The sequence below is a fragment of the Gopherus flavomarginatus genome, chromosome 2, assembly GCF_025201925.1.
Source record: "Gopherus flavomarginatus isolate rGopFla2 chromosome 2, rGopFla2.mat.asm, whole genome shotgun sequence".
In the NCBI taxonomy this organism is placed as follows: Eukaryota; Metazoa; Chordata; order Testudines; family Testudinidae; genus Gopherus; species Gopherus flavomarginatus.
The window spans coordinates 83,223,492-83,247,364 of record NC_066618.1 but is presented as its reverse complement, the minus strand read 5'-3'; the positions used below and the strand labels follow the sequence as shown (position 1 = coordinate 83,247,364).

The window sequence follows — 23,873 nt, the reverse complement described above, 5'->3', positions numbered from 1 at the left end:
TACAGAATTGTACATCACAATCAGAACAACAATATTATTTGGCAGCCCTGGAGGAAAGAAGTGGGTATATTTGAAGCTGTTTCTGGGAACTGCTAAAGGCTTGTCTACACTTGAAAGACAATTCAGATTAAAGGTAGGGTGTGAAAAGCACAGTAATTATTCCTGAATAACTGTGGTCACACTTAGTCCAGAATAAGAGTGCCTTGTTCCATATCAGTATAATCCAGGCTCTCACTCTGGAATAAGATTGTCTGCATGGAGTTATTCAGGAATAATTATTACATAATATCAGAGGGGTAGCCGTGTTAGTCTGGATCTGTAAAAACAGCAAAGAGTCCTGTGGCACCTTATAGACTAATAGATGTATTGGAGCATGGAGAATTCACCCACGAAAGCTCATGCTCCAATACATCTCTACAACTCCATGTATAGACAAGCCCTAACTGCAGATTGCATTTCTATTTCAATTTTAGCAGGCTTAAAGACTCCTACCCTCACTGTCCCGTCCCCCTCCCCTCCCCACCGGCCTTCTACAAATGCCGAGAGACACTCTTAGTGAGAGATATTTACCACTTATACTATGCAGGCTTTACTATTGATGATGTATGAGAAGGACAGAACCTAACTTGGCTTTCGGGCCTTAGGTGGACTTTTCAAAAATCTTGTAAAATGAGCACAATGGAGGTGGAAATCAGAGAGGTGCAATAACTAGGACCCCCAGGATGCCATATAACCTCTTTTCAGAGTCAAGCTTCACTGTAAGAAAAACGTACAGATAACTTCTAGTTAGCTATTAAAATCCATTGGACTGCCTGCCCACTTTACAATAATTAACAGAGAGGTGATGAAGGGATTCTTCTGCATTGTGTACTTGGCTTCATTTTAGCCTAGGTCTGTCTTGTTTACTCAGAATGACACTTCTTCTACTTGATTTTTTCTATACAAATGCTGCCCCTTAATACATTATATATTTTCAGTAGGAAGGCTCATTAGCCTCCTACTGTACTATCCATTGGTCTTCTACATTCTGTCTCCATGGCTTTCTGAAGAGATTGTGACTACTGAAAACTCGACCTTTTCATTTGTATTTACATACATAAAAGGGATCACCTAGAATTTTTTGTAGACAAAGAATTTAAATTAAACAATGTCATCTATGTATTACAGGCATTTACAGAACTACCTAGGAAACACCTAGACTGATGTTTACAGGCTATGTGGACAGAATGACATGTAGCCACCCACAGCCACCACGTTAGCAGATCCAAGAATAATGATAGGTGTTTGGACCAGTATATAGATGCAGATATGCTTTTGCTGACTCATGCTTGCAGGTGGATCTTATTATCCTCAACCAGGACATAAGGCATTGAAGCTTTTATGTGATGGTCCAGACACACTGATCGGGTCGGAGGAGGACCTGCAGGGAAAGCCCTCAGCACTACCAAACTTGGGCATATATTTTAGGTTGATGCTTATGCTCTACTTGTTATCAAGTTGCCAGAAAAGTGAGTGGGCTAGTTCTGTGCTTAGCACAAGGTGAGACCTCCGCCTGTTTACAAGAGCTTTTAAAGTAATAGTTTCTATTTGTCTACACACAAATTTACTTTCAAATTACAGGTCTGTCGCATCTTAGGTGCATTTAACATGCACAATTTCAGCTTTAGACGGTCGGCAAAAACAAGAAAAATAACAATTTAAATACTGTTTCTGTAGTGCGGGTGATTCCGCCCGCCATTACACTCAATGTAATTTTGACTATACGCGACTTTCGCTTTATGCACTGACTGCGGAACGTAACCCCAGCATAAGATGAGACAGACCTGTATACTAGTGTGTTGCATTTACATAATATATTTTTGAAGGGCTAGTTTTCTAGAAAGGCTTGTTTCTTGATGAACTTATGATGTTTAACCACTTGAAGCAACAAGATAATTTTCATTCACTAACCATAACCATAAGAATCACTCAGCTGCAGTTCTGCAGTAGTTGGTGTCACTCAGAAGCAAGCAATGGTCCTTTACAATGACAGAATGAGACAAATAGAGGAACCTTGATAAAACAACTGTTAGCTGGTATTTCAGAAAGATAAAATAGGTGATTAAATGAGAGATCACCGTGGACCCTCAAAGACAAGTTATATGGGATATGGCCCAATTCAACAATCCTGGCTCCTGTGAGTAGCTCTATTGAATGCAATGGGAATATGTCCAGTGTAAGGAAGTGTACCCAGCCAGCCTTCTGTTATGAAACTATTATTCACAAGAACAACAACAGACAGTGGGGAATTCTATGAACACATTGGGAAGGGGTAGGGAACACACCCATTAAAATGTTAGTATCCAGCATGACCTTTCAGTTTATTAATGACCAACTGCTGGACTCAAATTATGTCCTACTGGTTGCTGATTCTGTCATAGTTAATAAAAGGTAAAGCTGAACTGCCTGAATTTTGCTCTTGCAGAAAACATGCTTCACTTCTCGAGCACAAAAGCAGCTTAAGAGAGATTTGATTTTTTCCGATCAGAGGACTATGGAGAAATTGTTTTTACATTTTTCTTTCAGGTAGAGCTAGGGACTTAACACCTCAACTAGAAGAAGTGTGTGGTGTTTATCAGAAGAGTAACGAATTTCCAAAGAGAAAAGGTAGTAGATGTGCAACTGGGATTCTCATTTGGGAGAAGTTCAGAAATACCAATTCATGTGTTAGCTTTAACTTCCAGCCCGGTGTTCCCACCTCAACATAACATACACATTGTGTACTGACCCATGGATTTTTGAATAACCAGGCTAATGCCAGCTCAGGTGCCGTTGTATTAAAGGTTCCATTTGGTTTGGAATGCAGCAATCTCCAACCCAGCAACATCAGCCAACAAGAGCACGTTACCCTAAAGTTTCATGGTCTGTATTAGGTCCCTGTTAAATACTGAATCAAATTCATTATTTTGGCCCTGCTATTCAAAATTCTCCAAGTTTTGCCCAGGTTATCTGAAGAGTCTCTGTCCATGACCAATTGACTTCAATGGTACTTAAGCACACGCTTAACCTCTTTGTCAAACTTGGGTCTCAGACAGCGTAGGGATATCAATAATCATCAACTCTAGTTGTCTGAGTCAATAGCCCTGATTTATCAAAGAGTAAACGTTGGCATGAATTTTATTTGAGACCTCTTACTTTCCCTCTCCGAGCCTAACACTCCTAACCTGTCACTGGGTTTTAGCATCCCATTGTGAAACAGAGCATTTATCCACACTAGTAGTTCCACTGATTTCAATGGGACTACTCAAAGGAGTAAGGGTTCCAAGAACTGGGCCCTAAATAAACAGCCCATAGATCTTTGGGGATATCAACACACTAAACCAATGGCTCTAAGTTGGACATGGATGCTTTTGTTATTTCCTTGAAAGTATAAATAAGGCCAAATTAAGCTTTGAGAACAGCATCTGGCTCTAAATATGTGTTTCTCCCGGTATATAACATGCTATACCTCAGTGTCAGCATTCTTCTTCTATAAGAAGGGTTTAGAAGAATTCAGTCTGAAATAACATTTAAGTTTTAGTTGGTTAATACAAACTGAAGTATATAATAATGTCCTGAGCATGACCTCTACACCCCAAGTACATCATTGTACTGTACTCCAACTAATGAAGTCAATCAGTTGTACCACCTTAGAACATAGACTCTTGGTCAAATTCTGTCCTAAATTACAGCTACAACCCCCGGCCCAAAGTTAGTGTTCCTGGGACACAATTTGCCCAAGGGACTTTATGGTTTAACTAAAGGGTAAATGAATTGTATGAAAATGATGCAAGAACGACAGTGGTATTTTTAGGCAGGATTTGAGCAAAACGTCTAGCTACAAGAACACACACCAAAAGGAAATTTCTTCATCATTTCTACATAAAGATTTTATCCCCTACAAAGAAAGGGTTAGAGTTGCTATTTTAAATAAAGAGCAATGCTGCCCTCAAACTGATATTGTGCAAAATAATGAAAAGATGAGGCTAACAATAAATGGATTTAACTAGTCATGCTAACATCTAAACACTATAAAGCAACAGCTTCTATTAGTTTAACTTAATACTGCATGTACAATCTCACTATACCATTACCAATGTACTACTATTGTACCAGGGTAGTAGTATGCCGCTACAGAACATAGGGCCTAGTCTGTGGGCTAGGCCCCTTAATCAATGAGGACTTCTACTTCAAAATAAAAAGATAAAGGAATCATACAGTCAAAAGCAATTTAAAGCATAACTTTCTTCCTTGAGAGGGACATCACTACAAAAAACAATTTCCCCTGCCTTGTCCCCATGGAAAAGAAAACATGATGGTACTTGTAAAGAAACCACACTCCAAAATCCAGAGTTTGATGTTGGAAAACATAAATGGTTTTATTTAGAGTTGTAGGCAACATATATATGAACAGACACACAAAAAGATAAAATGTATTAAAACAGGCTGGCAGATAAATACAGAACAGTCTGAGTCCAAGAATTGGGTAGCAGAGGGTGCAATAGAAAGTGGACGGGAAAAAAACTGCTAAAAGTTATTTCCCCACCAGAAAGTTGCTCTGTCACCAGCTTTCTCAGCCTCTCTCCATCCTGCTGTCTTAACTTTAATACTTCGAAAGAATCAAGATTCCTGTGTTCAAGTTAAAATCTTTAGGAGTGCCCACTGGGGGGAGGAGGGAAAAATACACTTTTCGGTTTGTATTCCTGTTGAGCAATTTAGATCTGTGGTATATTGTAGAAGCCAGCAAGTATTTGTTTTTCTTTAAATCTGTACTAAACTGTTTGATAACAATAGCTGTCCAATGTACATCTTCTACTAGTAATGTCACTGTTAATTTGAGTACACATTCCTTGATTCCCAAATATTGCATATTTGTCCTCCTTTATCTAATGCACACCCTATATTCAGCAAATAACTTGCACAGAGGAAATCAGGCAGCCAGTAGGAAGACTAATCTTACAAAGTTAGCAGATAGGTGTTTTTCTGCGAAAGTTATGCCCACAGCAAGAAGAAAAAATGTCACATCTTAGGTATGTAAATTGCATCTCACAGCTATGTAGAGAAAAACTAATGAATATTTTATTTTAACAAAAATAAACTCCTCTCTTTGTAAATAATGGTCTTAATTTGGTGTTTGCTATTTCCCAGGGAAAGAACAAGGTTAACTATTAAAAAGACAAATACAGAAACTAAGACACTCTATATACTGTGTTCTCATCTTTCTATTCTTAAGTAAATAAAGTAGGAATTTCAGTTTCCTATCAACAAAAGGTTATTTTTAAGTGTTGGCAGAAGCAGAAAATAAACGATTCAAAACAAATCTCTGAAAGAATTTCAACAAATCCCTTAAATAACACAACACTCTGTTCTCTTTGTGTGGCAGCTTCTTGACAGACCAAATGCTCTTCACATTTTAATCATCTGGTTCGTATCTAAGAAGAAAGAAGTTAAAGCTAGAGAGTATAATATACCTGATAGATATTCAGTCCTCAAAGAGAAAAATCACTTCAACCAATTCCAATTACATCTCTACCCCAATATAACGCTGTCCTCGGGAGCCAAAAAAACTTACTGCGTTATAGGTGAAACTGCGTTATATCAAACTTGCTTTGATCTGCCAGAGTGCACAGCCCCATCCCCCTGGAGCACTGCTTTACTGTGTTATATCCGAATTCATGTTATATCGGATCGCATTATATCGGGGTAGAGGTGTACTCATATCCATGACATTTTAATGGCAATTTACACTGCAGAGTTTAGAAGGATCCAACCAACTATTTTTCATTTTTAAAAATTCTCCTTTTAAACACAAACTCATCTGGCCGGTTTAACAGCCCTGCAACCAGTGGAATCAGCCCTGGTGGCCACCCACCAAACCCAAAAGCCACAGGAAGCCAGACTCAGGCTCTCTGTCCCCACTGCAATTTTGGGGTCCCAATGGTCTTTCTCCACCTCTACTTCCTAGCAGCATAGCTCCAATGGAACAGGAACCCCTTAAAGAGATTCTTTCCTACACCCACTCAATAGGGGCCACTCACTGCCCCTACATTGTCTGTCCTTCTTCCCCTGCATGGATGGTGTAATGGGATAGTTCCACACCAAGGAAGGCCTGAGCGGTTAGGTCACTAGCCTAGGATGTGGAAAACCTGGGTTTAAGTCCATGCTCTGCCACAAACTTTCTGGGTGATTTTGGGCAAGTCACTTCACCTCTCGGTGCTTCAGTTCCCCATCTGCAACTTGAGATGACTGGGAGTCTAGGTACCTACCCAAGCCATGAAGGCAAAAAGTCACCCTTACCCCACCTTGGCATTAGGAACAGGAGAGAATGGTGGTGCAAAAGAAGCAACTGCCACCCAATTCTGCACCTCTGTGCATGGATCTTGTGGGCAGGTTTTGACTCCGCCATAATCCCATGAAAATTGTTTCCTAAGAATGTGTATGTGCAGCATGACTGCTACTGTAAAGATGCCAATTTAATTTTAATGTTTTTAAAAAATCATTGATATTTGAAGACAAATGGGTCAAAGTTGGCACATCCAAAGTCTGACAACAGCCCTACTGAATTTGTTCCAAAGAGAAGTTAATAAACTGGCTTTAGGAGAATCTGTTTTACATTTATGGAAACAATGTGGAGGTTGAACGGACTTCTTGAGATAAGAGATGGAAGAGCACCACTTACCTTAAAAGTCTTCTCCGTAGATCCTTTATCTGCTCATTCTTCTTGGTGAGAATCTCTTTCATGTTGCGGTAGGCAGCTGTCTGCTGGAACTTCTTCTCCAACTCCTGCTCAACAGGATCATCAATGCATTACAATTTTTTAAAAATCTAAAACAGTTTTTTGTTTTTTTTAAAGAACAATTCAATTGTTTCTCTCCTTAGGCTTCATTCCAGTGTTCAGTCTAGCTTTTCCCTGTCCAAAATTTTTGCTGCTGTTATTATCTACTTTTGATCAATATTCAATGGATATTAATGAAACACTTATGGAACTTTTGGTGATACTGACTGTTATGTAACAAAACTTGTACTAGAAACATTTGGCTTTTGTTTAGATAATGCCTACTACAGTGGGGCTCTGCACAGGTACCATGGTGGTGAACAACCTTATTAAAACAGATATAAAAAAACAAAACAAAAACAAAACAAAAAAAAAACACAGCCCCAAAACTTTACCAGACATTGATCTGGGCCCTTTAATAATATCACAAAGTTACAGGCATGCGAACAAACAGCAAATGCAGATTGCATACTTCTAGCCCACAGTTCAAGTATACTCATGACCAAATCAAAGACTGGCTAACTTGGAATACTGCAGAATATCCAGTTACTTTCTACAATCTACTTGCAAGCCTTCAGTCAAGTAAATGTCATAGTTTGATGCCCTGTGATCCAAAGCATTCCAGTTGTTTTGGAAAGCCCTATAAATGTGATTTAAAAGCAGTTACATTTCTAAAGACTCATTGTGTGATGGCTCAGAAGTCTACAAGTAACAACATGTATAGCTACCACAAATACAGATTTTAGCTGATAGCCATACATCTTTATGATGTATGCTGCAACCTGTAAAGTAGTATTTTTGTTTCTAAACAAGCTTAGATTTTGTAGGCTCAAATATAAATAGCATAAGATACGTCATTTAAAAAAAATCAGTGTGATTTTATTTTCTTCTCACACCAATAAACATCTGTTCTGCTGAGTAGCTCACACTTGTTCCAGTAATACTAAGGCGCCATCTACCATATCTGAACAAAACAAAGAGAATTCTTAATTACCTGGTACAAAGCTTTCCCAATTATTTCCCTCAATAGAGTTAATGTTCCTTATCTCCTAAGATCAACTTTTAATGCAAGGAGGAGTGTGTTACAGACTTCAAAAGAGAGACTTTTAAAAATATGCATACGTATACATGCTAGTGTCTACTGTTACCATTAGAAAAACATGGAATATCTCGAACCCCAAACAAGTCTTTCCCTTCATTTCCATATGACAAACTGGATTTCTTCTTTCAGTTTTTAAGATAGCTTTAAAGTAATAGAAAATGACATGGAACAGGGTGAATTGATATGAAGGTATAAAAGAATTTACATTTGAATAGCATCTTTCCTTATGCAGGATTCACAAGTATTTCACAAACTAGACACACAGCATATCAGTGAAATACAGCTAGCTACTTGGTCCAAAATAGCAACCTATCCATGCAAAAGCACGCTACACTACATTGGGAATGGGGAAGTTTTGATGAGACACAATAAGACAAACTGTTCTTCATGAGAAGTATAGTGTCCATACAGTGTAGACAGGACCTTTGTTCTCATGTGGCGACCTCTACATAGTTAGTCTGACAATCCACTTATCTATCTTATGGTAAACTAGGCTCATATCTTCTATCCAATCCTTAAATCACTAAAATTAACCCCACAGGTTGTCATATAACCCCAATGACAGGAAGAAAAAAGAGGTCATTTAAAAATTTGTATGAAACTAAAGAATGAGGCTGGCAGCCTTGAGACTGTGAGAAACAAAATGTGTTCAGTGGCATTCCGCAACTTTGCTTTTTGTTGTAGATAGTTGCCAATCACATTTCAGACAGAGGACTTCAACAAAAACTATGTTCTCTGTTTCAAACTGAAAGCAAGATTACCCTCATTTCATGCAAAATTAATATGCCGTTTCCTCACAGCTATACTTGTATATCAGCACAGGTCTAGAAACAATCTGTTAACTAGTGTTCCCTCTACTGGCTCTATAGAGAAGAAAAACACAGCATGCAGTGACTCTTTCTGGATGACATCATTAGTTCAAATGTGCATTTATGTCTACATTTTTAGAGCATTGCAGGAGAAGTTGTCAAAGGTAATTATCAAAACAGATGTTCACATCACTTTCAAGATGTAGGGGATCAAATTGAAGAAGTTAATCCCTCTCCCCCACCTCACAACAGTGCAGTGTGTCATTTTCAGCTGCCGTCTGTGAATCAGAAATATGTCCAAGGGCAAATTCTGCAATCTTCCACCATTACAGCACTTGCTGTAGACTTTCCAATACAAAACTGGTGTCTCAACTGATTACTAACCATCCAAAGTAGTCAGCTTCCACAAGGCAATCACCACTTTGCTGTGGTGGGAATCTGGTGCTACCAACTTTTCACAGAGGTACAAAAAAGTCTGCTGTCACTGTTCACAATCATTCTGAAATGGCTGCAGAAGCTGTATTTAAGCGTCCATCTGATTGGCACCAACCAGTGGGCTGTGTGCCATATCTACGAAATAGACTCTCTTCACTCTTTAACAAGGGAAGAATATTAAAAAACAAACAAACAAAAAAAACCACACCAAAAGATTGCGTGATGTATCCCTAGCAATCTGCATGCAATATACAGAATCTGTGTTACATTAGTAGATTGCCAAAAAGAGTGAACAAAGAGTTTATCTATACACTACAATAAGAAGCTAACCTTTTCAGCTGTAGATAACTGGTCCTGAACCTTGAGTAGGTCATGCTTTGTTGTTACCAAGTTCTCTTCCAAGAACTTTTGGTTTGCAGTACTGTCATTCAGAGTCTTCTCAAACTGGCACCTCAGAGCAGAGACTGTATCTTCCAGTTCACTTATATCCTTAGTTATGTTAGTCTTCAAAAGAAGAAATATTAAAATGATTTTTTTTGCAAAATCCTAAATGAAAAGTGTGCATTTTAAATTATATGTTGAAAATGATAACAGAATGTCTTTAAATGGAAAACTGCAGTGCTTTAGATCCCAAATCATTAAAACAATACATGTTTAGACTTCAGGAAGTGGCAATAAATATATTTTAGGGTGAATGGAAAGGCTTCTTTTCTGTCAAGTCAAGATTTCAAATTCTTAGAAACTGCTTCATTTCTCTGTGGCAATTATATTCCATTATCTCCTGTCAGTTATCACTTAGGATATAAATTACACACTGTATGAAGTGTATAAAGAAGTTTACAGAATATAATGAGAACATACATAGCTATACTGTAGCTTTTAAAACCATTGACATGTTATGAGAGGTGTGTGTGTGTGTGTGTGTGTGTTGGAGGTGAGATACAAGAATATCTCCATAGTTACCGGGAAAGCATATCCTACCAGCAACTGTTATATCCGGTGAAAAGAAGCAACACACAGTTCCTCGAGCATCAGCCCTGGGTCATGTGTATGTTCAGTTAACTGCCATGTCCATGTACATTAAAATCTCTCATAAGAGAGGTATCTGACGACTAGACTCTTGAAAATAACATTGTGTTGAAACAAAAGAATGACAAATCTCACTGCATTTGTATCAAGACTCAGAAAAGGTTTGAACTATCAGGGCCTCAAAGGAACCAAAATCTAAGGAGGAGGTTCAGGCCTGTTTCATGCTAGGGAGCTAAGAACCAAGAGCAGGAATTCAGTCAATATGGTATTCACTGAGAATCAAAGTTTACTTTATCTTAATAATGTTTTAGGATTGCAGCTGTGTTGAAAGATGCTACACAGTTAGGAAACTGCATTGGTCTCTAGGCATAGTTTGTTCCTCAGTAGTTAACATGCCTTCTCTTCATATTTTGAACTAACTAATGACTGGGTCTCTGGGACAGACATGATCTGTTGTAACTGTGATGAAAGTAATTAGACAGGATGCAAGTATTTTAAGTCCAGGTTAACCTGGTCCATTAAAGCATGATTAGGATAATATAATTTTACTGACATTCATTTTATTAAAAGGCAGAGCGACACCAGCTACGCTTAAAAAGCAGACTCCAGCCACCTAATATTTTCAGAGATGAATGTGGAGTACATTAATTCTTCACCTGTCCCCATTAGGAAAACATGTATTTTAGAAGTTCTATTAACCAGAATAATCCCATGTAGGGTCACAATTCCTTTAAGAAGGAAATCAAAATCTTTGAAGACTATATTTTAAAAAGGGTAAGCATGGAGGATCTAGGAGATCGGCTGAAAAAGATTTCAATCTGTGTAAATATTTCACTGCAAAATAGGTTCAATCACATATATATGTCCATGAAAAGGAGCTGAAGGAGAAGTGGGTGGCCAGGTGGGGGGAAACAACTGTCTTGATGGGAACTGCAGATACTCAACACCTCTGAAAGTTAGGCCAGTTGATGCCTACACAGACAGGCAACAGATGAGACTGGTCTCTAAGCCTTTAAAATTACCAGTGAAATAACTACAGTTATAAAAGACTTAAGTCAGATAAGGAAAGTATTTGCCGTGACCTTTAAATCAAACTACCATTGAATAATATTACTGTATGAAAATAACAGATCCTAAAAATCACTAAGGGGCATTATAATGTATTAAGAAAATAGAGTACATACCATAAACCATTTAGAAAGCAAAATAAAAAGAAACTTGGAATAAAAATATGGAAATTAAGAGGACATACCATTTTTTTAAGACAGGGAATTGATAAACTCACTTCAAAGTTAGTAATATTGCGGTATTAGAAATGTCAACTTTTCAACTTTACTTTCATAAAAGGCAGAAAAAGCTAAATAGGACTAAAACATTTCAACTCGTCTTACAAGTTGAACTGAAATATTTAAAAATATTTTTAATAAACTGTTAGGTATTCATATTATTAAGAAAATAAATGTATAGGCCAGAAAAATAAAAATTAAAAAAGGTGAATCAAACACATTTTTTCAATCTGTCAGCAGTTCAGGTTTTTCCACTTCTGTGTTTTTCCTGCAATGGTTAATCATATTTGGATCATCAAATTTTACAGGAGAAATCTGAGACCCTCAATTCAAGTGTAGACAGGTAAAAGTAGGAAGAACTATTTTTGACAAAGCGTTTAAGGTGTATTAGCAATTTAGAGGTCTGTGGGTTTGATAATATACTCAAGTAAGTCAATGGCAAAACTCCCACTGACTTCATTGGTATAGGCTCTGATCCTATTTGTCCATCTTTTTAACCTCTTAAAAGTTTGAATCGAAACAATATATGCTGGTATACTTTCCAAAAAGAGCTTCGCATACACATAAAGAGAATATACAATAACACTGACCAAGACAGACTGAACATTTTATTGCTGAATCAGAAAGGAAACTAGATGACACCTCTTTACTAACAAAGGAGGAAAAACAAAAATAAGAAAAACAACAGAACAAAACATATACCTATTAATATCAAACTCATTTGATCTTTATAATACAAAGAAACAAACTTTGGAATGGTACTTACTGATAATTTCCTACCATGGATTAGGTCACATATAAGCATGAAATATTTTTCTTAAAGGATCAGAGCCCTAAATGTTAGTGGGACCATGGCAACCCTGAACAGGACATTTGTATGCCCCACAAAGCCAACTGCACCTCTCAGGTCTTATTGGCTCTACACGACTTGGTAATGCTAGTTCAATGGAGAAAAACAGCCAACCTTTTGATCTCCCTGAATCATCTGTAAATCCTTCAGTGATTTCTCTAGTTTTGATTTTTCATCCAATGCACTTGTAGCCTGCAATAAATTGGAAAGACAAAGCTTAATAAAGCAACTTTTACTGGAAATGAGAGAATTACAATTGTGTTCTTTCTATTTAGGTATTTTAAAAATGTACATATATTTACTATCTAGGTTCAAAGTGAGTTTACCTGTGTTTCTATTGTCTTGAGTCTGGTCTTCAGTTTTTCATTTTCTTCTTGAAGTCTTGTAATTTCCTTTCAGTAAATAAAAATTAGTTTTTATCATGAACACTCTTGCATGACTGAATTTGATAGACTTGCAGTTATTTTTAATTATTTCATGCAAATAAACATATTTTCTAGTTTAGAAAAGCTAGCTACTATGTCAGTGCTTAAAGAGAGGACCAGTCAACTGTGGGTCATTGGTTTTTTCTTTATGGGCTTGATCCTGCATGGTCTTGGGCAGCCAGGCCCCAACAGAGCAGAGATCTTAAGCATGTTCTTACCTAAGTATATGAGCAATCGCACTGTAGTCTATAGGACTATTCACATGCTTAAGTTATTTACTGGATCAGGGTCAGAGCACTCAATACCTTGCAGGACCAAACTGCATAAGATAAGGAGTAATATTAACTGAAACAAAGGTAAAATTGCATTTTAGAGATATATATCTTATTCGTGGTATTTGTCAAAATGCTTTCCAATTAACAGGACAGGAAACAATTTATTCATGGTCACTGTTTAAAATGTGACAGATAGGCTCTTCTGAAAGTCAGGCAACCCCTCTCAAAAATCCTTTTAGCCAAGCAGGAGTGCAAGTGATCTTCAAATGTTTATTTTAAAATGTATTTGTTTAGTCTTCATACATATTATGTCAGTGGATCTCAACTAGGGGTATGCGTAATCCTGCGGGTACCCAGAGATCTTCTGGGGGTACATCAATCCATCTAGATATTTGCCTAGTTTTACAACACGCTACATAGAAAGCATCAGCAAAGTCAATACAAACTAGAATTTCATACAGACAATGACTTGTTTATACTGCCCTATATACTATACACTGAAATGTAGGTACAATATTTATATTCCAATTGATTTTATAATTATATGATAAATATGAGAAAGTGAGCAATTTTAGAGTAATAGTGTGCTGTGACACTTTTCACAGAATCATAGATTATTTTTCTATTTTTATGTCTGATGCTGTAATCAAGTTGTTTTTAAGTGAGGTGACACTTGGGGTACACAACATAAATCAGACTCCTGAAAGAGGTACAGTAGTCTGGAAAGGTTGAGAGCCACTGTATTATGTCAATAGTTGGGGAATGAAATAGTTTAAATATTAAGGCTGTGATCCTACTGTTATTTATGTCTATGGACCTCCTGGGTCATCAAGTTTGCAGCCCTGTCATATAATCCCTTTCATGCTTCACTTTATATTAACAATTACTCTCCTGCTTAAAGTTACTCACGTGCCTAATGTGACAGTGTTTTATTGGTCACAATAAATTTACATTTCAGCTTTGACCCACCTTTGCAAAAATCATATTTGGATAAAAAACTGCAGTGTAATATTCTAATATGTGGTGTTAGATGTTCTAATTATATTCGGTTATAAAAAAAGTAAATTTGTTAAATGTTAATATTCACCTTAAATATAAAAATTAAAAACATAAAGGAGTCTCCATCTTCACTTGATCTCTTGTGACGGAGAAAGAAAATACAGCTCATCACTGAAAAATCTCATGAGAGTCCATGCATTACTAAGTTCTTGTAAAGCTAGTTATATTTCTTTATATTAAGTTTTTGGATTATTTAGTAGTCTAAAGTATTGTGGAATGAATCACCATTAAAACAAATCAATTTGCTTTACAATATATTTGAAAATCTGTAACAAATGGGAAATTGGAAATTTGTAAAGTTGAAAGGCAAGTTATAATTTTTTTCCTTTTAAACTGTGGTTCAATTAAAATTTAATTTAAACTACTGCAAAAATAAAAATGAAAAACAAGAAATAGAATTTGACTTTGAAAAACGCCAATATCTTATTCACTCCAATGATGAGCTACATTACTTGTGTTTCAATCTACTTCCCAGCAGGAAGTCCAGTCTTATGAAATATCAGCAAAATATCACCTCCCACTAATCCTATTCATTAAATAGAGAAACTGTAACCACAATCATTTTTTCTAAAATGCATGCAAAATAAGTTTTAATATTTGCAATACATTAAATGCTAAAGCACATAATTTAATGAATCTTCAAAAGTGTTTCACTTATTAAAGTGACTGTAGTTTTGTAGCGTATTAGAGTACCTTCTAAATTGTGTCTAATATATTATGCAAACCCTGATTACTGGGTAGCATCCTAAGTTCAATTGAATAAATAAAACGCTCATCAACCCCAAATATGTCAAGGGAAAGAATTCTTACCTTGTTTAGCAGTTCTGATCCAACTTCATTTAATGGAGCAAGTTTAGGCTTAATGAGCTCTGAACTGGGCTAAAGTAATGACAAAGATACAAAAGATTTAAATGATGTGTTTTCTTTCTAGCCTTCTTTTAGTAATTAAAATAATTTCTCCAACTCTATCCTTTCTGATATCTGGTGAAATAAAACCAATGACTGCTTATTCTGAATTAATTTTATTATTTGTTCAGACTTGGGCTCTCTCATTAAAACTAACAAATCTTATATAGCTTGTTTTCAATTTTTAAAATATTTGCAGAGTAGGGGGTCATGGATCAGTGTTCAAGTTGCACTTGAGGCACACTGAGCATACGCTAAGAAGTGACTATATATAGATTTTTGAGCTTAACTTTAGGCTGCTATTTTTGAAAATCTTTAAAGATTACTTCTAACATAAATACCTTTCCTCTTAAGCACAAGGAAATAGTCTATAGTAAACATATTTAACATCTGTAGTGGTTTCATAAGGCATTTGATTATAGTATTTTAGAGTAACAAATCTCTACCTTCTTGTTTGCAGATGTAAATTCTGCCTTTTCAAATTCAGCAACTTGCTCTAACAATTCTCTTGGAGAGAAAAATAAATGGAAACATTAAGTTTATTAGACAAATAATCCTGTTAAACAATTTACAAGTCTGCTACTGTGCTTCTTATTCAAGTAAGACTTCAGTTAGGTGCTCGGGATCAAACCCTTGATCAGTACAAAAAAGGCAACATAAGTATGCCCTATATACAAATAAAAATAAAATTCTAAATAAACAAGTTCTAGGCAAGCAAGATTATTATTTACATGGGCAAAATCACTTCATGAAGAAGTTAACAACATGATTTGTGATCTTTTAACTGAAAAATTGCATCTCAAACTAAATTGTATTGGTATAATACACCACTAAAATAATTTTCTAAGATTAAGAACCGAATATAATAGTATTTAGTCACTTTAACTGTATCAGTGAAACAATTCTCTATTTCTATATAATTCAAATGAGGTTACCGATTTTCCAGCTCAGAGATGTCAGTCTGTAGCTTAAGGTACCACTTTTCAGCCTGTGAAAAGAGTTGGCGTAGAAGTAACACATTGGTGTATGCCGTGTTAATGAGTTCTGATTCCACTTCACTGTGTACTACAGTCTGCAACCCATCCAGCATTTCTGTCACCTCATCTATTGTGAAAGTCTCCTCCACCAGCCTAAACAGAAAAGTTAACAAAAGTCACATGTATCATAAAAATAACAGCTCTGCAGCAATCCAAAAAACTTCACTAGATCAGATAATGCTTGCAACTAACATAAGGACCTTTTAAAAAAGCTGTGTCGATGTTTGCGGTAGGACGCTGTTGAGAAAAAGGTAAGTATCTTTCTGGAATGTATTAACAATAGTGTTGTAAGTAAGACACAGGAGGTAACTGTTCTGGTCTGCTCGCATTGGTGAGGCCTCCGCTGGACTACTGTGTCTAGTTTTGGGCACCACATTGTACGAAACAAGTGCACAAGTTGGAAAGAATCCTCAGGAGCGACAAAAATGATAAGAAATTTAGAAAACATGACTTATGGGGAAAGGTTGAAAAAGATGGGGAGGATTTGTCTAGAGACAAGAAGGCTGAGGAGGAACATGATAACATCTTCAAATATGTAAAAGGTTGTTAGGAAGAGGATGGTGATCAATTTTTTTCCCCATGTCTACTGATGGTAGGACAAGAAGTTTGCAGCAAGGGAGATTCAGGTTAGATATTAGGAAAAACATCAACTATAAAGGACAGTTAAGCACTGGAACAGGTTATCTAGGGAAGCCGTGGAATCCCCATCATTGGATGTTTTTAGAAACAGGTTAGACCTGTCAGGGATTGTCTATGAAGGTAACCTTAATCCTGCCTCAGCATGGTGAGGGGATGGACTAGATGATCTTGAGGTCCATTCCAACCCTACATTTCTATTATTCTAGATAACAATGTCATTAACAATTTGTTTAATATTGTACTTGAATCTGCTCTCTGAAAGTTTTGATTAAATACAAATTTTATAATGTATACATTATTTTGTTTTGGGCCTTAAGTCTAATTTTGATTTACTAACAGTAATATGTAACTCAAGGTTACATTTTCACAGCAATTTAATACATCAATTCCTATTAAAATTAAAAAATTGAAAAAAAAACCTTTTGTAGCAATTGTTTAGACTGAAACTTTTCCCTTTTCATACTTCTAAAGCAAATGTGATCCACTGGACATAATGTACTTGGATCTTCAGAAAGCTTTTGACAAGGTCCCACACTAAAGGCTCTTAAGCCAAGTAAGTAGTCATGAGATAAGAGGTTAAAACAGGGGTTGACAACCTTTCAGAAGCGGTGTGCCGAGTCTTCATTGATTCACTCTAATTTAAGATTTTGCATGCCGGTAATACATTTTAATGTTTTTTAGAAGGTCTCTCTCTATAGGTCTATATATTATATAACTAAACTAGTGTTGTATTGTAAAATAAACAGGGTTTTCAAAATGTTTAATGAAATTAAAATGTTGATCTTACGCTGCCGGCCCGCTCAGCCCACTGCTGGTATGGGGTTTTGTTCACCTAGGCTGGCAGCGGGCTGAGTGGGGCCTTCAGCCGGGACCCCGGCTGGCAACGGTCCGTCAGCCAGAACCCCAGACCAGCAGTGGGCTGTGCGTGGCTGGCAGCCAGGACCAAAAGGGCCGGGGGCAGAGGGCTGGAGTCAGGGCTGGGTATGTGAGGGGGTGTAGGTGTCAGGGCAGAGGGGGCGCTGGGTATGGGTGGGGGTGCCAGAGTCAGGGCTAGGGTTGCAGGGGCGGTGGGGAATGAAGGAGTCAAGTAGAGGGCTTGGTATGTATGAGAGAGATACAGTGCTCAGGGCAGGGGCCTGGGAGGGTGCGGGGCTCAGGGCAGAGGGCGTACGTAGTGTGTATGTGTGTGGGGGGTCGGGGCTCAGGGCTCAGGGAAGAGTGCTGGGTGACTGCCCCCCCTAAAAACTCTCAACCCCACTGCTCCTTGTCCCCTGACTACCCCCTCCTGGGACCCCTGCCCCCAACTGCCCCCCAGGACCCCACCCCCTATCTAAGCGTCCCTGTTCCTTGTCTCCAGACTGGACTCTACCTCCTACCTGTCCCCTGACTGCCCCGACCCTCATCCACACCCCCATCCCCATCCAGACCCCCGGGACTCCCATGCCTATCCAACCACTCTCTGTCTCCTGACAGGACCCCCAGAACTCCCGACCCATCCAACCCCCGCCAACTCCCTGCCTGCTCCAACCCCTTTCCACACCCCTGCCTCCTGACAGGACCCCCAGAACTCCCAACTCATACAACCCCCCCAGCTCCTTGTCCCCTGACCACTCCCTACAGAGACCCCCCACCCTCCTTTCTCCCGGTCCCCTGACTGCCCTGACCCCTGTTCACTCCCTGCCCCCTCACAAACCCCAGGACTCCCATGCCCCATCCAACCCCCCCCCCCCGCCCCAACCACCTCCCCGGGATCCCACCCCCACATCCAACCCACCCTGCTCCATGTCCCCTAACTGCCCCCACCCCTTATCCAACCCCCCCAGCCCTGGGCCCCTTACCATGAGGCTCCACACAGAGCTAGATATGCTGCTCCGTGGGAGCACAGAGCCCCGCCCCTCTGGTTGAGCGGGGAGCATGTCTGCCTCCCCGCGGAGCCAAATGCTGCCCCGGGGAGCGCGCAGCCCCAACCCCCAGAGCGCTGCGCGTGGCAGCAGGGCTCCAGGGGAGGGGATAAGGTGGGGGAAAGGCCAGCAGCTTGCTGCGCTCGGCCCCGCGTTCCAGCCCGGGAGCGTGGACCCCGCGGCTTGCCGTGCAGGGAGAGTGAGGCCATTTGCCCACCCCGTGCACACAGCTATGCTTCTGCTCCCTGCCCCCGCGGGGGAAACGGAGGGCAGAGGAGAGCGCGCCGGGCTGGGCAGGATTTTTAGTGGCATGCTGGAGTCCCGGCAGGCTCCAGCGTGCCATTAAAAATTGGCTCGTGTGCCATCTTTGGCACACGTGCCATAGGTTGCTGACCCCTGGGTTAAAAGATAGGAAACAAACGGTAGGAAAAAAATGATCAGTTTTCACAGTGGACAGAGTAGGGTTCCCCAGCTATTTGTACTGGGACCTACGCTGTTCTATAGAGTCATAAATGATCTGGAAAGGGGGATAAACGGTGAGGTGGCAAAGTGTGAGGATGATGCTAAATTACTCAAGATAGTTAAATCCAAAGCTGACTTGAAAGAGTTCCAAAGGGATCTCACTAAACTGGGTGACTCGGCGACAAAACCACAGATGAAATTCAGCATTGATAAGTGAAAAGTAATGCACAATGGAAAACATAATCCCAACTATAAGTGATGGGATCTGTATTAGCTGTTACCACTCAAGAAATAGATCTTGGAGTCATCATGGATAGTTCTCTGAAAATATCTGCTCAATGTGCAGTGGCAGGCAAAAAAAAAATTTAACAGAATATTAGAAACTATTAGGAAAGGGACAGGTAGTAAGGCAGAAAATATCATAATGCCACTATACAAATCCATGGCATATCAACAGCTTGAATACTACATGCAGTTCTCGTAAACTTTGGATTCTAGTAAACCAAGGGCCACCTCTGGCCAAGGCCGTAGGCATTAGCTTAGAACTGAGAAACTCATAGCTGGAAACCAAACCAGCTCACCTGTATGTTAGTTTGGTTCAAAAGAGGTATTAGTCTTCTAAGAACATAATTAGAGTTTAGACTCTACAAAATGCTTGAAAAATGCTTTAATCTCACTAATTTCACTTGTAACGTCTATATTCCATGCTATAAAGAAATATGTAAGTATTGCTTTATAACTTTAAAAATATTTGCTCTGAACTTGTGAATCTTGGCACGGGCCATTAAGAATCATCACAATACAAAGGATTGATGAATGGCCCTATCACAACTTTGAAATGAGCTGGTCTCATTGACTGGAAGGCCAAATGTAAAAGATAAAACAGGGTCACAGGAAAATATGTCATCTCTTTGCTGTTTGAACTCTAATAGGGCCAGAGTCTCTAAACTGAAGCGAGAGATCCCCCAGGTTTATCCCTGGGATTACCCTGAAATTGACAGGGTACATCTTGAATTGACAGATCACTACAACTCTGTCACTCTAAGGATTTATGTTGCAACTACTTTGTGTTATATGCTTGCTTGGTTTAACTTGTAAATGGTTCTTATTTCTTTTTTGTAGTTAATAATTTTTCTAGTTAGTTTATTACAGAATTAGCTACAGGCATAGTCTTTGGTACAAGATCTAGGGTATCAATTTTCTGAGTTAAGCAACTGGTCTCTTGGGACTGGAAGAAACCTGAATATCACATGCATCTGATGAAGTGAGTATTCACCCATGAAAACTTATGCTCCAATACGTCTGTTAGTCTATAAGGTGGCACAGGACTCTTTGTTGCTTTTTACAGATCCAGACTAACACGGCTACCCCTCTGATATTAATCACTAAGTCCAGCTTGCCTGGATGGCAAGATAAACGAGAGAGCCTAAGGGGACTGTCTGTGATTCTATGGTAAGACTGATATAGTGATCCAGGAGTTTACATTTGTAACTGGGTTGGTGAAATCTAATTGTAAAACATACCACCAGTTTGGGATGTCAGCCCAGTCCTTGACAGTCTGGCCTGAGGTAGGCACTCATGGTCATGAGCCCGTCCAGACAGCAGGACATCCCCATCTCAAAGAAGATATATTAGAATTGGAAAGGTACAGAAAAGGGCAACACAAGTTATTAGGGATATGGAAGAGTTTAGAGAGATTAAAAAAGACTGTTCATCTTAGAAAATAGATGACTAAGGGGACATATGATAGAGATCTATAAGATAATGAATGGCATGGAGAAAGTGAACAAGGAAGTGTTATTTACCTTATCACATAATTTGAGACCCATGAAATTAATAGGCAACAGTTCTAAAACAAACAAAAGGCAGTGCTACTTCACACAACACACAATTAACCTGTGGAATGCATTTTCAGGACATGTTGTGAAGGTCAAAGTATAACTGGGTTCAAAAAAGAATTAGCTAAATTCACAGAGGATAGATTTCTCCATCAGCTAGGATAGTCAGAGATGCAACTCCATGCTCTGGATGTTCCTAAACTCTGTCTGACAGAAAGTGGGCCTGGACTACAGGGGATGGATCACTCAATAGTTGCCCTGTTCCGATTATTTCCTCTGATGCATTGGCCACCCTCAGAGAACAGGCTAGGTGGACCATTGGTCTGGCTCAGTACGGCCGTTCTTATGTTTTATGTTTTCCTTGGCAGGGATATACAGACACATTGCATACAAATTAGCTGTCTTACATACATGTGAGATCAAACATCTTTGATACATAATTTAACAGATGCCTCAGGATTAATCCCTGGCAGAAGAGTCTTGCTCTCCTAGGGCTTTTGCTTTATTATTATTCCCTCCTCATGGTACCTGCTGTCCTTAAGATCCTGAAAGCAAGAATCCACTGTCTTGAGACGGAGGCCACGCTTGGAACGAGCGAAGCGCATGTAATTGATCACTTCATTCTGGTGGTGATCATTTAGACCCAGTTCTGCCTGTGGATCAGGGGACACAGTAAAGGTTAACACATATATGAGATAAACCTAACACAGAAGACTTAGGTCCAGCTCCACAAAGGTATTTAGGCTTCTAATTTCCTTTAATTTCAGTGGAAGTTAGGAATTTAAATACCTTTGTGGATCTGGGTCTTCCTTCCTAAATGGTTTCTGTACCAGCTTTTAAAGTTTAAATACCTTTTTTAAAATTGAAGCTTCTCTCTTAACATTTCAGATAATTAAACTGAAATTTTTTTACAAATAGGATTGACTTTATACTATTGTGTATGCTTTTTATTTACTTTGTGCATTTCTGAGTCAGCTTAAACAATGAAAATAGCCTTGGGATGTTCATCTTTGTTTGCAGTGGACAGAAATTGATGATTTTTTTAGGGGAAAAATTGACTTTTTAAATTTAAATCAGTTTTTTAAATTTTGTTATTTAAATTATTATTTTAAAAATAAACATGTTTAAATCTGAATTTAATAAAAAATATGTTAAGGCCTAAATTATTAATAATCTCTTAAAACATTTAAATGAAAAATAAATATGCTGAATCCATCAGCCCCTACCAAAGGCTTATTTTCTATATAAATAATCTACCTTTTGAGGTCAAGCTTTATAAATATGATACAACACGTCAAGCAGTATTAAGCACTTGTTTTATTTAATAAAAATAAATTTTATGCCGTTTTGTGTGGTAAATTTCAGTTACTATCCTAATTCAGCTTGACACAAGTCATGATCAAAAAGTTAGTAAATAAGTAATATATTCTTCATTTTCTAACATATGAAAAACGTAAACTTAATTAGAATCTGAAAATATTAAGGTATGTAATTCCTTAAATTAAATGTATGTAGTTTCAGTGTTCCTCCTAGGCAGCACAAAGAGTACTGAATCTAGTGTCAATGCTCTATTTACTTGTAAATCAACATGTTTTAATGGTTGTATCAACCAATGAGAATGTATCACTTTTTTAGAAAACAACTGAAGTACAAATGGAAAAGTTGATTACAACTGATGATTTAACTTGAGGCTTTACATTTGGTGAGTTACTTCGTCTTGATTTAAACCAACCCACTCTGCCTTTGTTTATTGTTTCCATGCACTAACTATAATGCCTGGCTAAAAACAATACTGCAGGGAAAGGTTCCGTTTGAATCCAAAGCTAAAAGTGCATTTAACGGTAATCAAGAAAACAACACTGGATTCCTAACATTCATAAAACCAATTCACACTGTTTTCTTTTTAAATTGGGTTGGCGGGCAGGGATGACGGCTCAGGGAGGTAATGGTAGGACAGCATGAGGGAGGGAAGAGTCCCCCTGGGGAGAGCCCTCTCTCAGCAGCATTTGCTGTTGTTGCCAAACCCCCAGCTCCCAGAGCCAGGTGATTTACCAGACAATTTAAGTTTTGTTTAGGGAAACAAAATAAGCGTCCAACCCTCATGGTTGTGGAGAAAAGCTGGAAAACGTGACCCTCCCCCTCCCAGGCAAATACTGAGCTAACACTGTGGGCTGCTTTCCAAATGCTGCTCTTGGTTTCTAACCCAGTCCCGATGTCTACGCCTGCGGCTGGCGGATGCTGGGAATCATAACAATGGCGCCTAGAGTGCCAGCTCCAGCTCGACCCGACCACGACTGACGACTCGGGCAAAGCCACCCTGGCGCCGCTCAACTAAGCCGCCCAGGGATTTAGGGGGCGGGGTTCAGCGCCTGGTCCCGGGCCGCCCCGCGCTGAGGGACGAGATGGGGGCACGTCTGTGTACCGGCCCGAGCATCTCGGCCGTTATTCGGCGGCGCCCCCCTGCAGGGCGGCGCCGGGGGGGCCGCTCGCTCCTGACGGCCCCAGTAGCGCTGGCCCCGGACAGACTGGGGGGAGCTGAGTCCCGCGGGAGGGCGGGGCGAGGGAACAGGGATGCTGGGGTAGCGGGCTCAGCATGGTCCCAGAGCCGGTACTGTGCCCAGATAGGCCGGGAGGCAGGTTCGTTACTCACCATGGCGATTCTAACGGGCACTTAGAGGCGACGGTTGATTATACAGCGACGGTTGCCATGGAGACCAAAACCTCGCGAGCTCTTTACTACCATCTCATTGGAAGATTCTGGTTCACGTGACCGGAAGTAGTGGGGCGCGGCAGCTTAGGGGATTCTTTTGTGCCTTCCGCGGACTTTCGTGCGGCAAGTTAGTGGCTGTGGCAGTTTCCAGGGGAGAGGGAGCCGTGAGCTGCTCGCGGAACCTCCCCCCGCCTCCCCCTGCACGTTGCACGTGCCCATTAGCCCGTCTCTCGCCCGCTCTGCGGGGAGTGCGTTGCTGTGAGAGCCAGAAGGGGGCGCGCGCCTCCTTTCCACAGCAACCGCTGCTCACCCCGCCC

The 23,873-nt window shown here is 39.4% G+C and overlaps 1 protein-coding gene and 1 long non-coding RNA gene across 2 annotated transcripts in view; one reads left to right on the top strand and one right to left on the bottom strand.

Annotated features, from left to right (window-relative positions):
• The window catches only part of LOC127043885 (uncharacterized), a 34,322-nt gene extending 30,027 nt beyond the window's left edge, over window positions 1-4,295 (top strand). The window contains exon 5 of the long non-coding RNA XR_007772342.1: window positions 2,566-4,295. This is a non-coding gene — a long non-coding RNA (uncharacterized LOC127043885). The remainder of the gene's footprint in view (window positions 1-2,565) is intronic.
• A 76-nt stretch (window positions 4,296-4,371) lies between these two features.
• Window positions 4,372-23,567, bottom strand: LZTFL1 (leucine zipper transcription factor like 1). Its single transcript, XM_050938082.1, has 10 exons — window positions 23,497-23,567; window positions 21,375-21,499; window positions 15,905-16,099; window positions 15,416-15,476; window positions 14,874-14,942; window positions 12,631-12,696; window positions 12,419-12,496; window positions 9,470-9,643; window positions 6,698-6,801; window positions 4,372-5,450 (listed from the first exon to the last, which is right to left on the bottom strand). Exons 1-10 carry the CDS (start codon window positions 23,497-23,499, stop codon window positions 5,432-5,434), a joined length of 894 nt encoding a protein of 297 aa, XP_050794039.1. The 5' UTR covers window positions 23,500-23,567; the 3' UTR covers window positions 4,372-5,431.
• Between the last annotated feature and the right edge of the window lie 306 nt (window positions 23,568-23,873).

What these genes read in the sequence shown, in the direction of transcription:
- LZTFL1 (XM_050938082.1), bottom strand. An exon ending in CAGGATCTTAAGGACAGCAG is followed by an intron (nt 16,100 to 21,374) that starts GTACCATGAGGA and finishes TTTTCTGTTTAG; the next exon opens with GCTGGTGGAGGAGACTTTCA. An exon ending in GATCAGAACTGCTAAACAAG is followed by an intron (nt 12,697 to 14,873) that starts GTAAGAATTCTT and finishes ATTTACTGAAAG; the next exon opens with GAAATTACAAGACTTCAAGA.